The sequence below is a fragment of the Erpetoichthys calabaricus genome, chromosome 18 (genome assembly GCF_900747795.2).
Source record: "Erpetoichthys calabaricus chromosome 18, fErpCal1.3, whole genome shotgun sequence".
In the NCBI taxonomy this organism is placed as follows: domain Eukaryota; kingdom Metazoa; phylum Chordata; class Cladistia; order Polypteriformes; family Polypteridae; genus Erpetoichthys; species Erpetoichthys calabaricus.
Genome location: NC_041411.2, coordinates 66,474,588 through 66,488,419, shown reverse-complemented (window position 1 = coordinate 66,488,419; position 13,832 = coordinate 66,474,588). Strand labels below are relative to the sequence as shown.

Here is a 13,832-nt window from a genome sequence, read left to right as displayed (position 1 = left end):
CAGCGCATGCACACACACACTCATATACACACATCACCTGAAAATGGACTGAATGTGTAAACTTTCAACTTCATTATGATATGTTTACTGCGTATTGAGAAAACCTTGTTATACTTATTATTTAAAAATAAAATATTAAAACTAACACTTTAATAAGTTAAATTAACAGATGCCAACACTATCAGGTAGGAAAAAGCTAATAATTACCTTTCTTGCCATGGTAGATTAATTGATACCAGACATTTTGTCTTCTAATTTTATCTTTTAATTTGAAGTATACATTTCTACTCATGTCTATAATATTTTTGTGTGTGTCAAAAATGAGTAGTAGTAATTTGAAACATACCCACAAGAACATAAACCCAAAAGACAAATGTACCTATGTTTCAAATTTTAAAAATACAAAAAAAGGACAGTCTACTTCTGTAAAATATAATTATCTCATTTGATACATCAGTGCTCTTTTAATTTCAATTAATATTACTTCAGTTAAAGAATTTTTGCTTCAATGTGTGTTTTTTTTGTCCTAAAAGGATACTGAATCCCTAATCTTTAGTGTTATTTTTGTAACCTGTATATTATACTCACTTCATTTAGCGTATTTCAGTCATTCCTGTCTAAAGAGAAGAATGTGAAAATCTCTTCTGCCTGGGTTCTTAGATATGCTAAATCTTGGCAACATGTTATTCAAATCATCAAATCTGCACTGTCTTCGTGTTAGTTTATGCATCACTTACTGTACAAGGCACTGTTAATGATGTGCAGATCTTTAATTAATATGGTTCCACATTATTCTATTAGTGGTTCTCCAACTTCATCTTTTAAGGCGTCTGCATTTTGCTGAAGACTGCAGGCTTTTAGCTGCTATTTACTGGTAGGCATCATACTTTTGGTGGCTGAGTCTTCAGTGCCATTGTCCCTCATTATGGAAAATAAAGCCTTGTATATCATGACTTCTGCTTACTGCTCTTGTTTTAAATCTACCTTACAATATTGCACTTTTTTACCCCTGCATGTTAATATAATTGGTCTTACAGACCTTTACTTTTTAATATCTTCTGTTGTTTGCACTTCAGATGTATTTTTCTTTTATTTGATGCCTATTACTTCATCGACTGTTGTATACATTTTATATTTCATTTTATATCTTTAACCTTTCACCTTACCATTGCTTGTTCCCCTAATCTGAGTTATAAATGGACCTAAAGATGTATACTTTACTATTGTAGTTGCTTATTACCACATGAACTACATGAAGATGCTACAGGTCTAAGTAATTTTAAATAAGTTAAAAGTATTATACTGTTTCTCAGGGTGCACATTCCTTTAATGTGAGATAACAATGAGATATCCTCTGCACAGCGCTTTAAGTTGTGTTGTAAATTGCCATATAATGCAAACTTTAAAGCAGTCAAGGTTAATTTGCCCTTATTCAAAGGCAAAGTAACATTTAATATGAAAACGAAAAAAAGAATTGAGAGAGTAAATATCTACTTAGGGAGTCTCTACAATGGGATTGCAGTTAGTCTATTTAGAAAACTGCTGTTAATTTTATGAAGTTAATTGGTAGGTGTGCATTGTGAAGATTGGAGGTAAACATTATTATTGTCATTCATATCTGATTTTTTTTTCATAGAATTTATTTAAAAACATATGCTCATTGCAAAAGGCTATTCATTTTGACATTAAAAGAAAGCAGTCATTGCATCTAAAGTTTCTCTTGTTGCTTTTTATCACGTTCCATTAGCTGGAAGTGAGAATGATCAGTAAGAGTCCTTATCAGGTCTGCAGGCAAATTAAAAGCTAAAGCAACAACCTATAAGTGTTCTATCTATAGACTGCAATTCCAGGAAAATAGATCAACTCGTCTATTTTGGCTGCTAACTGCTTACCAACAATGTGTTATTGCAATGTCACAACACCTCAAGAATGTCCCAAGCATGGTCAATAAAATTACCTTTTTCTAATAATTATAACCCCCCCAATAAACATGAAAGTGCTGTTTAGCACATTATAATCATATTACTAGAAATACTATTGAGAATGACAATTATACATGCTTCTTTTCAAGTCTGTTCACAGGACATTCACTGTATTTTAAACCTTTATAATAATTACTGCTAAGATAGCTACAAACTTAACAGATACTCCCAACTCTTTACAGCCAATTCACTATACTAGATAGGAGCCTCAGTGGAATTCTGATGATTGCATGACTTTCATATAAAAATTCCTAGATCATATTGACTTCAAACAGGTTAAATCATCATAAGATCTGGTCTTTCCTCCATTACAGGATGCTATCGACTTTTACATTTTCAGTTTCTAGCTAAAAAACACTACGGAAAATATTACCTATGGCCAGAATTAAATATTATTTAACTTTTTGGCAGTGTCTATGGATAATTTCATAAATGTCTGGAGATGCCCTGGAATTTCTAAAGAAAACCATCACATAATGCATGACATAAGGTAGACTGCAAATAAATGCTGCAAAGCAAAACGTATCTAAGATTTTAACTAAAAGTACTTTAACAAGAGTCATTATGGATATTAATCATTTAAAAAATACTTTTATCACAAAATAATTTTCTCCTGTAGAATCTCAAAAGTATTAGCTGGATTACAAAATATATATTTGCAAGTTATCCACTGTTTGAAATTATATTCAGATAGGCTTATTTTATAAAATTACTTTACCTACCATTTTGGTCTTATCCCTTCAAATTTCTGCTTTCTATTTGAAAATAAAATGTCACAAAATTGTTTGATCCGCTTCAATTTGAATTTTTTGAGATTTTTTTTTAACTTTTGCAAAATAACTAACATGAAATCTTTCTGTTGTTCTACATATTCAGCACTTGTAATTCATCCTGTAGTTGAATGAGTTTGTATATACCTTTAACTTCTTGCACTGAATAATACAGTATTTCTGTATACTTTGTAAAACACCTTTAATGTGCTTTGTTAGCGGTACTACACAAAATAAAAACTGATTGATTTGAGTAGCATGGTGACACACACCTCACCTCATTGCTCCTTGGACCTATTTGATTCTCATCTGAGTCACTGTGTTAAATCTAGCTTTCTTTCAGATTTCTCTGACATGACTAGATTAATGTCTCTAAACTGGCATGGCATGAATGTGTGTGTAAGTATGTGTGAGGATAAGTGTAACTTGCAATCCACAGCCATTCCCCCAGGATCTGTTTGTACCCATGACTCTGGCTTAATATGTGTCTATACATGACAATATGTGTTAACAATATGCATGAATGTATAAGTGGCATACTGTATCAACGGTAATTTAAATATCATTTTCAAAAACTACTTAATAACCAAAACATTAATTAATCCATTATACAGTACTTAATCAAATAAATATATCCATAATACAGTCAACTGTTGTTATGGAAATGATTATCACACATGTTTATTAAAATTATCTTGCATATGAATACATGTAAGCTTTATACTCCTCAGTAACAGAACAAGGCATTGCTTTATCACCACAATAATTATTTAGATCCATGCTGAACTCAATATCTAAAAATCATGTTTTCTCATTCTATTTAAAAACAAGTTATGAATATGGAATCCTTTTGAAAAGACAGTGGTAGAGAGTAACATACTTGAACAACATCCATTAGTAAGCCGGCAGCCACCATCCCGAGACCAGAAACCAGGTACGGCAAGAGAATCTGGGCAGCAATACTCCAAGTGCTTTCTGGCAGGAAGCCATGGGCAGATTTGGTTAGCTTACAGGTAAAACCACGTAGCTTCTTCCCCTGATAGCAGAACTCCAATTCCAGTTGGGTTACAACCATGGCCCTGACTGCTAACCCATGCTCAATAAGCTTGGGAAAGGAACAGACTGGACATGAATCTGTAGATCCCACAGTGGTGTTTCAAGCAAATAGTCTGGACTGTACTGGATTTGTTGCCAGAGATAGCGTTTGAAGGAGACAACTTAAAAGCCAGGCTCCAATCTCTCTGTCCCGTCAATGACAGCTCACTCTTCTACAGTACACATTAAAATGCAAAATGCTAAAGGCATTTTTACAGTTTGGAAAAAGTCGATTAACTGATACATTACCCTCTTATTCACTAATAGTCCAATCATTCAAAACCAGCATTTTTTCATTAGTAATCCAAATGTGTAGTTTAATATTTTTAGAGGGCAAGCAGAAATGTCTGAAAAGACCATAAACTGATCAAACTGTATCTTTAAAATCCAACTTGTCATTAAAGCCGTTATAATCCAAAGGACAAAAGAGATATTCCTTTAGCTTTTCGCACTCTGCAGCCCAAATGATCATATTTGTTTACTTCACATTAATATAACTGTTGCTTGGATATTCCTCTGTGCAACAGAACAGTCCTCTGTCTTTTTGCACAACCATTCACTTGAGGTGATGAGAATATCACTGCAACTCTTCAGCAAGATCTATACCTGTCAGGAACACATGCCTCTTCTTGTAGATCAACACCGGGCTTTTAGCTTGGACTGTGAGGTCATATCTTCTTTTATTCATGCTGATTATCTCTCTCTCTTTTTTTCAAAGCAAATAACAAAAAAAAAAAGTTCTTTTAGCTACTAGTTATTAAATAAAAAATACTCTTATCTCCTGTCCAGGAAAGTGAGCTAGTTTTAAAATACAGCAGCAGTGATTAGACAGCTTGTCGGCCAGATCTTAAGGCTTTGCTTACTCACTCTGACTGCAGTGAAGCAGTCGTGCTGGGAGTTAAACAACCTGGCTTCTCTATTTTTGTGCAGAGGGTGGCACCAGAAACACATGGATTGGCCTTAAAAATATCTTTTTTTTTACATAAAGGACACAAAATACTTAATAACAGGACCTTTTTTGACTCTCATTTTGCATATATACATAATGTATTTTATTTGCTGAACAAATGTTGCAGTATAATTTTATATAATCTCTCTCTCTCTCTATATATATATATATATATATATACATACTGATAAAAAATAATACTGTAGCACACAATTTGAATGAAAACTAGATCAAATTATAAGCAAGGACAAGCATTCCATTAAATAACTTTTCAATTTGCCTTTTTACTAGAAACCTCTAAAAAATGGGTTTGAATCTTGGCCCAGTCTTAGTCTATGTGAAGTTTTCACATTTTGCATGTGTTTGTAGGCTCTTGTGTGTGTGCTAAAGCTTTCCTTCCAATTCCTGAAGATGCATGTATTGACTGGTGACTCTAAATGGCCTGCATCAATTGAGTCCTGGGTTGTGGATAAGCGTGATCTGCAATGGAATGGCATCATATGTTGGTTTGGTTACAACCTTGCATGAAATTCTGAAGGACACTTACATATTTGGCCAACACCTTTATCCAAGGCAACTTACCACATCTAAAATAAAACTGGTTACATTTCTTTTGTGTTCGAAAACGGAGTACAGGCTCACACTTAAGTGACTTGCTCATGGTCAAACTGTGTCAGTAGCAAGATTTGAAACCAAAAACTCAGGGTTTGAAGTCCAAAGCCTTAATTGCTATACCTAACTGCCTGCCTATATTTTATAGTGTATATTGGGATGGTCCCAAAAAAAAAAAACAACAAAGATTAACAAATTTATGTTCTCCATAAGGCTAGTTTTATTCTTTATCATATTTATAAACAACACACAAAATCTTAATGAAAATAAACAACACTCAGTTTGGTCACTCTACATGATAGTTTTTTATGTTGTCTGAACTGAACAGGAGACAACTGTTCCACATTTATATATCATTGAAGAAATTGAAAAATTCTTGCAATGGTTTATGACCAGTTGAAGAAGAAACTGCTTCTGTTCCTCTTCCTGTGTCAGTATGTCATTGTACTTTTTGATGAGATTTTTTTACTTTTTCAAATGTGTCGTTCACTACCATTTTGCGTGCTAACAGTTCATAGTCATTGAAGACGGGATCATCTGTTCACTGTTCTCGTGGTTTCTTGAGAAGCAACTGAGACCTTTTCCCATAAGCACATTAAATAAAGAAGGACGTTATTCTTTATTAGATACTCCAACTTCAACTGTTCAGATTCATTTGTCAGCTTAAGATGTTGAGGAATTTTCTGGTAACCGGGTCCACTGCAGGCTTTGTACCATCATTTCTTTTGTTTCTGCTGAGACTCTATCATAAAAAATGGCTAAAGTAGAAACTACTACTTACTACTAAAATGTTCTTGAAAGTCCTACTTAATACTAAAATGTTTCGGGAACTCCACATTTTATATTACACATACACAGTATATATACTGATATATATATACTGATTATATATATATATATATATATATATATATATATATATATATATACACACACACAAACACACTAGCTGTCCCCCACTGCTCCGCCCGCATAGTAGTGAAACAGGACGAACGTTTAAAAAAAAAAAAAAAAAAAAAAGTAATAATTTCTATTGAGAAGAATTTATATTGATAGCTTGATATACAATATTTTTAGTTTTGCTATCGGGGCAAGAATGTAAAAAGCTGGCAAGGTACCTCTGACCAAGAGGAAGGGAGGTACGCTCCAACATAAAATGTTGCCACTGTATCTGATAGTGTGCAGCTCTGATGGGAGAGAGTGCCCCACGTGGGGAGAAGAGCACATGGTGGCTCTGAGGCTAGGGATCTGCACTGGCAATCGGAAGGTTGCCGGTTCGAATCCCGTAAATGCCAATAGGGACTCTGCTCTGTTGGGCCCTTGAGCAAGGCGCTTAACCTGCAATTGCTAAGCACTTTGAGTAGTGAGAAAAGCGCTATATAAATGCAAAGAATTATTATTATTATATCTCTGCCAATGAACAGACACCCTCTAAAACACACATAGCTGTGGTCTCTCTCTCAAAAATGTCAAACATTACTCTTTAACAATCTCTAGGTGATACCTGTTTGTTCAGCTTACATTATTGCTAGCTAAGCGGAGGCAAGGTGCGCTCCAACATGTGGCAACTTGAATGGAGGCTGGCGCGTGAGTGAGGATGGCCCTGATAGGTTCCTTATTCCTGAGGTCTTGCCTCCCCCTCCCCTCAGCCCGCAGTCTGTCTCTTGGATTCCCGCAAATAAATTGGTGCCGCAACTAAACTATAATACTTAGCGTGATGTGAGAAGTTGCAAAATCAACCGGAATGTTCAAGCCAATTATAGAAAAAAGTAGTTCTCTGGTGAAATTGGACAGACATACAGACAGCCATAGGATTTTATATATATATATATATATATCTATATTTGCAGTTGGAGATCCACAAAGGGAGAAAAAACGAATCACGTATCATAAAATAGTTTTTTTCCTGAGCTTTCAACCCCTATCAGGGGTCACCTCCACCCACCCCCCCCCCCCCCCCCCCCCGAATGTGTTGCTATATATTGCCTTTGATTGTTGTAAGTCTAAGCATTATCCTCTGATGAAGACCCCTGATAGGGGTTGAAAGCTCAGGAATAAAACTATTTTATGATACGTGATTCGTTTTTTCTCCCTTTGTGGATCTCCAACTGCAAATATGCAAACCGTATCACAGACCTTCTCTTCCATATATATATATATATATATATATATATATATATATATAATATTGTCACACATGTGCGATTAGGAGGCAGTCAAAAAGCCTAAAGGTGAGTGAAACATCGCAAGATGGTTGTCACGTGGTACTTACCGGAATCTCTTCTCTCCACAGAAAAACCGAGGAAAAATAACTAACTCCACTTCCAGGTTCCAAAATGGCCGCCAAGTCGTCACTTCTGACTCTCTCAAATGACTTCATTTACGGTTTTCATCTAACGATGAAACCATTTCCTGTTTCAATGTCACCTCCTGCCAACCATTTCCTATTCCCATAATACCATTCTGTATAAAAATGCCATTTTGTGATATAAACTTTGTCAAATGTTACCTATCTGGACTTTTGATCATTTATTTACTACTTTGTCCACAGGACAATATACAGGGACAGTCCCCAACACTTTATTTTTGTGAAAGCTTCTTTCTTTTTGTTTTATATTCTCACAATTGGCGTAGTTGGCAGGATTTGCTTTTTTTTTTAAACAATGTCTGAAGAGCAGGACCTCACCACTATTTTGACAACAATCATGGGTGATCTCAGCACTTTAAAGTTACAGATGGGCGAGACCCAGACGCAATTAGCCGAGTCCGAGGCTCGTGCCGCTGCTGCTATACGGACAGAGACCACTCGGTCATTGCCACCCCAATTGGCCAACTAAACGGAGGACAATGACATTGAAACCTATTTTTTGATGTTCGAGCGTACCACTAAGCGGAACGCATGGGCGAGGTCGGAGTGGGCGTACCTACTGGCCCCCTACCTGAAGGGAATAGCGCAGAGAGCTTACTATGATTTAACCGAGGAGCAGGCTGCTGATTATGATGCTCTAAAAGTCGAGGTGTTCAAACGCTACGGCATATCTCCAGAGCAGCAGGCGAGAGAATGGAGGGAGTGGCAGTTCAATCCAGATCGGCCTCTACGAACCCAAGCTTTCGAGGCTTGGAGTAAGGTTTCTCAGTGGCTACGGCCCGATATAAATAGCTCCCATAAAATGGGTGAATTACTGACATGTGAAACATTCGTTCATGCCCTCCCTGACCATATCGCCCAGCAAGTCTGGAAACAAAACTATGACAACATGGACACCTTGATTAAAATAGCACAGCGTCACTGGGCAGCTTGTAAATCGGGGCAATTGGAACAGTTCTCTCGCCGTAACCAACAGGCACGTGGGGCAGCTCCTGAGCCACCCCGACAAGCTCCCAAACCTGCCGTCTGTAGAACAGGACAAACCATTCCACCTTCCCCGCTGTTTCAAGTGTGGGGAGATGGGTCATCTGTCACCAAACTGCACTTGCGAGCCCATGGACTGCTCGCTGGTGAAGGAAGAAAGGTATTGTGCCACTGTGATTAACCCTTTGTCTCTTCCTTATACAGGTGCAATTATTATAAATGGCAGATAGGTAAGGGCAATGTTCAATTCCGGAAGTAACATTTCCATTGTTGGTTCCCGATTCGTTTTACCGCAACAGTGGCTAAAAATAAAAACTAGCCTAAAATGTATACATGGACACATCCAGTATTATAAAACAGCTAAATGTGTGGTCTCAGTGGATTACACTATAACTCGAATGGCCATGGCTGTATTGCCGGATCTTCCTTTTCCAGTCATAGTAGGAAGAGATTGGGATGAAATTAACAGCGGTAAAAACGTAACTGCTCCTGAAAAGAGTTTAGGCTTAATAATGGAGAATGCTACTCCGACTGCCTCCACGCCGTGTACAACAGTCACTAGGAGCCCATTTAGGCTCCGAGAAAACATTCCCCAAAGAGGTTCTGATGGACCAAGGCACTCCCTTCACATCGGAGACGTTCAGGGAAGTGGCTAAATTACTCAAAATAAAACATCTGAAAACATCGGTCTATCATCCCCAAACTGATGGGTTGGTAGAACAATTTAATCAAACTTTAAAACAGATGTTACGTAAAGTAGCTAACAAGGATGGGAAAAACTGGGATCAGCTGCTTCCTCTTGTCTTGTTTGCATATCGGGAAGTCCCACAGGCCTCTACAGTTTTTTCCCCTTTTGAATTATTATATGTAAGACAATCCCGTGGGCTATTGGATATGTTAAAGGAAGGTTGGGAAGAGGAGGTCCTTCCTACCTCAAACATACTAGAATATATCGTACAATTACGCGATAGATTAGAAAAAATTAGACCTATTTTAAAAGAAAACTTGGAGAAAGCTCAAGCAGCACAGTCCAGATATTACAATAGAAACACCACAATTCGGGAATTTGTCCCGGGTGATCGTGTAATGGTTCTCATTCCAACTTCCCACTCTAAATTATTGGCCCATTGGCAAGGCTCTTACTAAGTTAAGGAAAGAAAAGGACTCCCTTTTCATGTCACATTCTCGCCTTAATTTCGGAGATGATTTGACCCTAGAACAACGGCAAGACCTAGAAATGGCTATCGGAAGTTGTAAACGACATACCAGGACGGACTGCTCTGATTGAGCATGACATCATTACTGACCCGGGGGTAATTGTCAGGGAAAGACTCTATAGGCTCCCGGAGGCAAAGAAGGCAGAAGTAGAGTTGGAAGTTAGACGAATGCTAGAATTAGGAGTTATTGAAGAAAGTTATAGCCCCTGGTGTAGTCCAATTGTCTTGGTTCCTAAACTTGATGGGTCATGGAGGTTTTGCAATGACTTTCGTAGGCTTAATCAGGTCTCTAAGTTTGACACGTACCCAATGCCGCGAGTGGACGATCTACTCGACCGGCTTGGGAGTGCGCATTTCCTAACTACTCTTGACATGACCAAAGGGTATTGGCAATTTCCTTTAACGGTGTCCGCTAAAGAAAAAAAAACACGTACTCCCAGTGGACATTGGCAATACAAAGTTCTTCCATTTGGTTTGCACGGGGCGCCAGCAACCACATTGGTTGTCTACAATATTGTCAATGTTGGTACATTGTCTGGTCGATACACTGCTACGGCCCCACAATTCATATAGTGCCGCCTACCTGGATGACATTGTCATTTATTCCGGCACATGGAAAGAACATGTAATGCAGGTTACAGCAGTGCTTTCCACACTAGCGTTAGCATGTCTTCGTATTAATCCAAAGAAATGCTTTTTTGGATTGAGTGAAGCCAAGTATTTAGGCTACCTGGTGGGCGGGGGTACTGTTAAACCACAGTGTTCTAAAACTGATGCTATCATAAATTGGCCCCGTTCGATGATTAAGAGGCAAGTCCGGTTTTCATCTAACGACGTTGTTTCCGTTTCCTGTTTCAACGTCACCTCCTGCCAACCATTTCCTATTCCCATAATACCATTCTGTATAAAAACACCATTTTGTGATATAAACTTTGTCAGATGTTACCTATCTGGACTTTTGATCATTTATTTACTACTTTGTCCATAGGACAATATACAGGGATGGTTCCCAACACTTTATTTTTGTGAAAGCTTCTTTCTTTTTGTGATATATTCTCACTATATATATATATATATATATATATATATATATATATTAAAATCAAGCAGATTTATATTCATATTATATAAGTTAGAATAAACCTTTTTGGAAACTAAATAGATAAGAAACATGTAAACAGTAGTATATAGAACCGTAAACACCAGCATGCAAATGTCTTGAATTAAAATAGTTTCCTCAGAATCTTTGAAAAAGATTTTGCTGAACAGAGAATCTTAGAAAAAAACTGTAATTACTGGACATTCTAGAAAGATCAAGTAAAAGGTTCATTTTGTTCAAAGGTTGTTAAGTGTTGCTTTTTGATATGTTCTTTTCATATAGTGTTTTTTGTTTTCTTTTAAATTATTGTGTTATTGTATCGAGTCCTTAGAAACCCCATGCTGTTACTAAGGTGTTGGCTCCAGCTTGTGTTGTTTGCCTCTCTTTTTCTGGATTATCTTGGTTAGAAATTTCACAGTTTTGTATTGACAGTTTTTCGACAATCTGCTCTCATTTTTGGATTTTATTATTGCTTGATTGGATTTTGAAATTGGCTGCTTTTAAATTGCCTCTTACTAACCAACATTTTTCAGTTAACATTTAACTGATATATTTTAAACATAGTTCTTGTATTTTTGCTGCTTTTGAATCTTTGGTTAATAAACTTTACAGTCAAGCAACTATTAGTTTAGGTTCTCTGCAAGCAGGGGGGTTCCCCTTTCCCATTGGAATTTATAGGTCTGGGCCTTTTGTGGCTCCAGACCTCAGACCAGTGTTCATGTTTCACAGCCAAGGTTACTTTGCATCTTGGGATTTCTTTTAAGCATACGTTTTAGGGGTCCTGAAATCACCACACAAAGAAAGTAATGAGGCCAGGTGAATAAGGATATACTGTAGAATAAAACCAGTATAATGTAGAATAATGTGTGTCTATCTCTCCTTTTACATTTTCATTTAATCACCAAATATAGGAAAACAAATATGAATCACTGGAATGCACAAAAATACCTTCAGAAGATATAAAAAATATTGGTGGAACATTTAAAGATATGGACATATTAACATAGACTATAAGGAGAACATGTGAAAAAATCTATCAGTTATTGCTGAACTTTTTCCAGAACTAGAGGCTCTCATGATAGTATTTAGTGTACTGTATTGTCAAACTGAGTGCAAAGCAGGAAACTACAGTGGATGGGAAACAAGTCCACTGCAGGTCACCCTTGCTCACTTGCCCAAACTTGTTACCAGGGCAGCAAGATGAAGTGGGAGGAAGCCAGAAAAAAAGAATAAAAATATAAACAAAAACATAGATATGTGGAGAATGGGCAAATAGTATATAATCAGACACCACCATGCATTCCATATGTAACCACAAATCTTTGATCAGGTTTACTTTCCCTCTCAGTAATACGTAAACTCAGTACAAGATAGGAAAATGAAAAAGTGCATCAGTGATCACACTCACTTACTCATTGAGGACCAATTTAAACTTGATAATCAAAGTCAAGTGTACAGAATGCAAGAGGAAAGCAGAGTTCATGTGAATGTGAAGAGAATGTGTAAATTGCATACAGGCCATGCTCAGGTTGGGCTTTGAAACTAGGACTATAGAGGATTGGGGCAACAGCACCAAACACCACTGTATCACTGTTACATATATATAAAAAGAACAGTGCATAACAGAGTGATATCTATTTAAAAAGGAAACACAGTCTTAGTCAATAGTCTTTTAGTTAACAATTCTGATAATTGTTGAATTTTCTTCTCAGAAATCTCTATATAATTTCCCAATATTAGGTTTAACCTTTCTGCTATCTTTGGGGTCGGTCTAACCACAATCTAAAAGGGACCCTAATTAAGTTATTTTGTAGTTTTATGCAATACATTATTATAATTTGGTGGGATAAATTGATAAAACATTAAATCCACCAATCCATTGTTTCAGTTAGGTCTGTGGGGAGACTGGAGTCTCTTCCAGCTGGACTGCATGTAAGGGTTAACAACCAAACTTGGACAAGATGCCAAGAATACATGTGATACAGAAAGGGCCGTTGTAGAAAGTGAGAACATTATTGTGAAAACTCCTGATAAAAAAAACACCTCCTCTTATAAACGATTTATTGTCCAACAGCTAAGAAGAAAGACCTCTTCAATATCCATGAATGGAAAATTGATATAATAATAAAAATACATTTTAGTCATATAGCACTTTTCTCATGCTATGGTTTCCATCCCCACATATAAGTGAAGGTATTTTCAGTGCTGCAAAAATCACCACATATGCTGTGGAATTGACTTGTCAAAAATGTAAAATCTACATTTCAACTGCTGGCACCAAGTCATTTGTAAAGATGTCCTCAATATGACACATCTGGATTCTGATCTTGATTCTGCCCTTTTTGATTCCTCCACTCTGCTTGATTTTCTGCAAATTTCTAAATTTCTTGGCAGACATGTTGCAATTTGTCAAGTGCTTCATCTCTTTGGTTATCCTTAGCTATTAAAGACCTCGGTAATATCAGCCTCAGTACTTTAATTAAAAACCTTAAAAATTTGTGCAGCTTTATAAATCTATCACAATGTTAAACAAAGCCTAAATGGTATTCATTTTGTTCACTTACATATCTACTGAAAGTATCTTAATGTGACTAAACTGAATAACAAAACAAAATGACAAATGCAGTACAATTATTCATAATTATTATAGTAAATCTAAAATTTTTATTTTATGACAAATTGGTCAATTTGTATTGCTCAAAACATGCTGTCAGTAGTACACAATGAAGAGGTCTTTGAACAACTCCCTTTCACAT

At 36.5% G+C, this 13,832-nt stretch overlaps 1 protein-coding gene across 2 annotated transcripts in view; it reads right to left on the bottom strand.

Moving 5' to 3' along the window:
- The window catches only part of LOC114668759 (solute carrier family 41 member 1), a 45,436-nt gene that overhangs the window by 30,933 nt on the left and 671 nt on the right, over positions 1 to 13,832 (bottom strand). Inside the window, exon 1 of one of the 2 annotated variants that reach the window (XM_028824682.2) lies at positions 3,633 to 4,703. The exons of the other annotated variant lie outside the window; for it this stretch is intronic. Coding sequence (XP_028680515.1) covers positions 3,633 to 3,827 — 195 coding nt within the window. The 5' untranslated portion in view covers positions 3,828 to 4,703. Of the gene's footprint in view, positions 1 to 3,632; positions 4,704 to 13,832 lie in introns of those variants that run through there. 2 annotated transcript variants of the gene reach the window in all.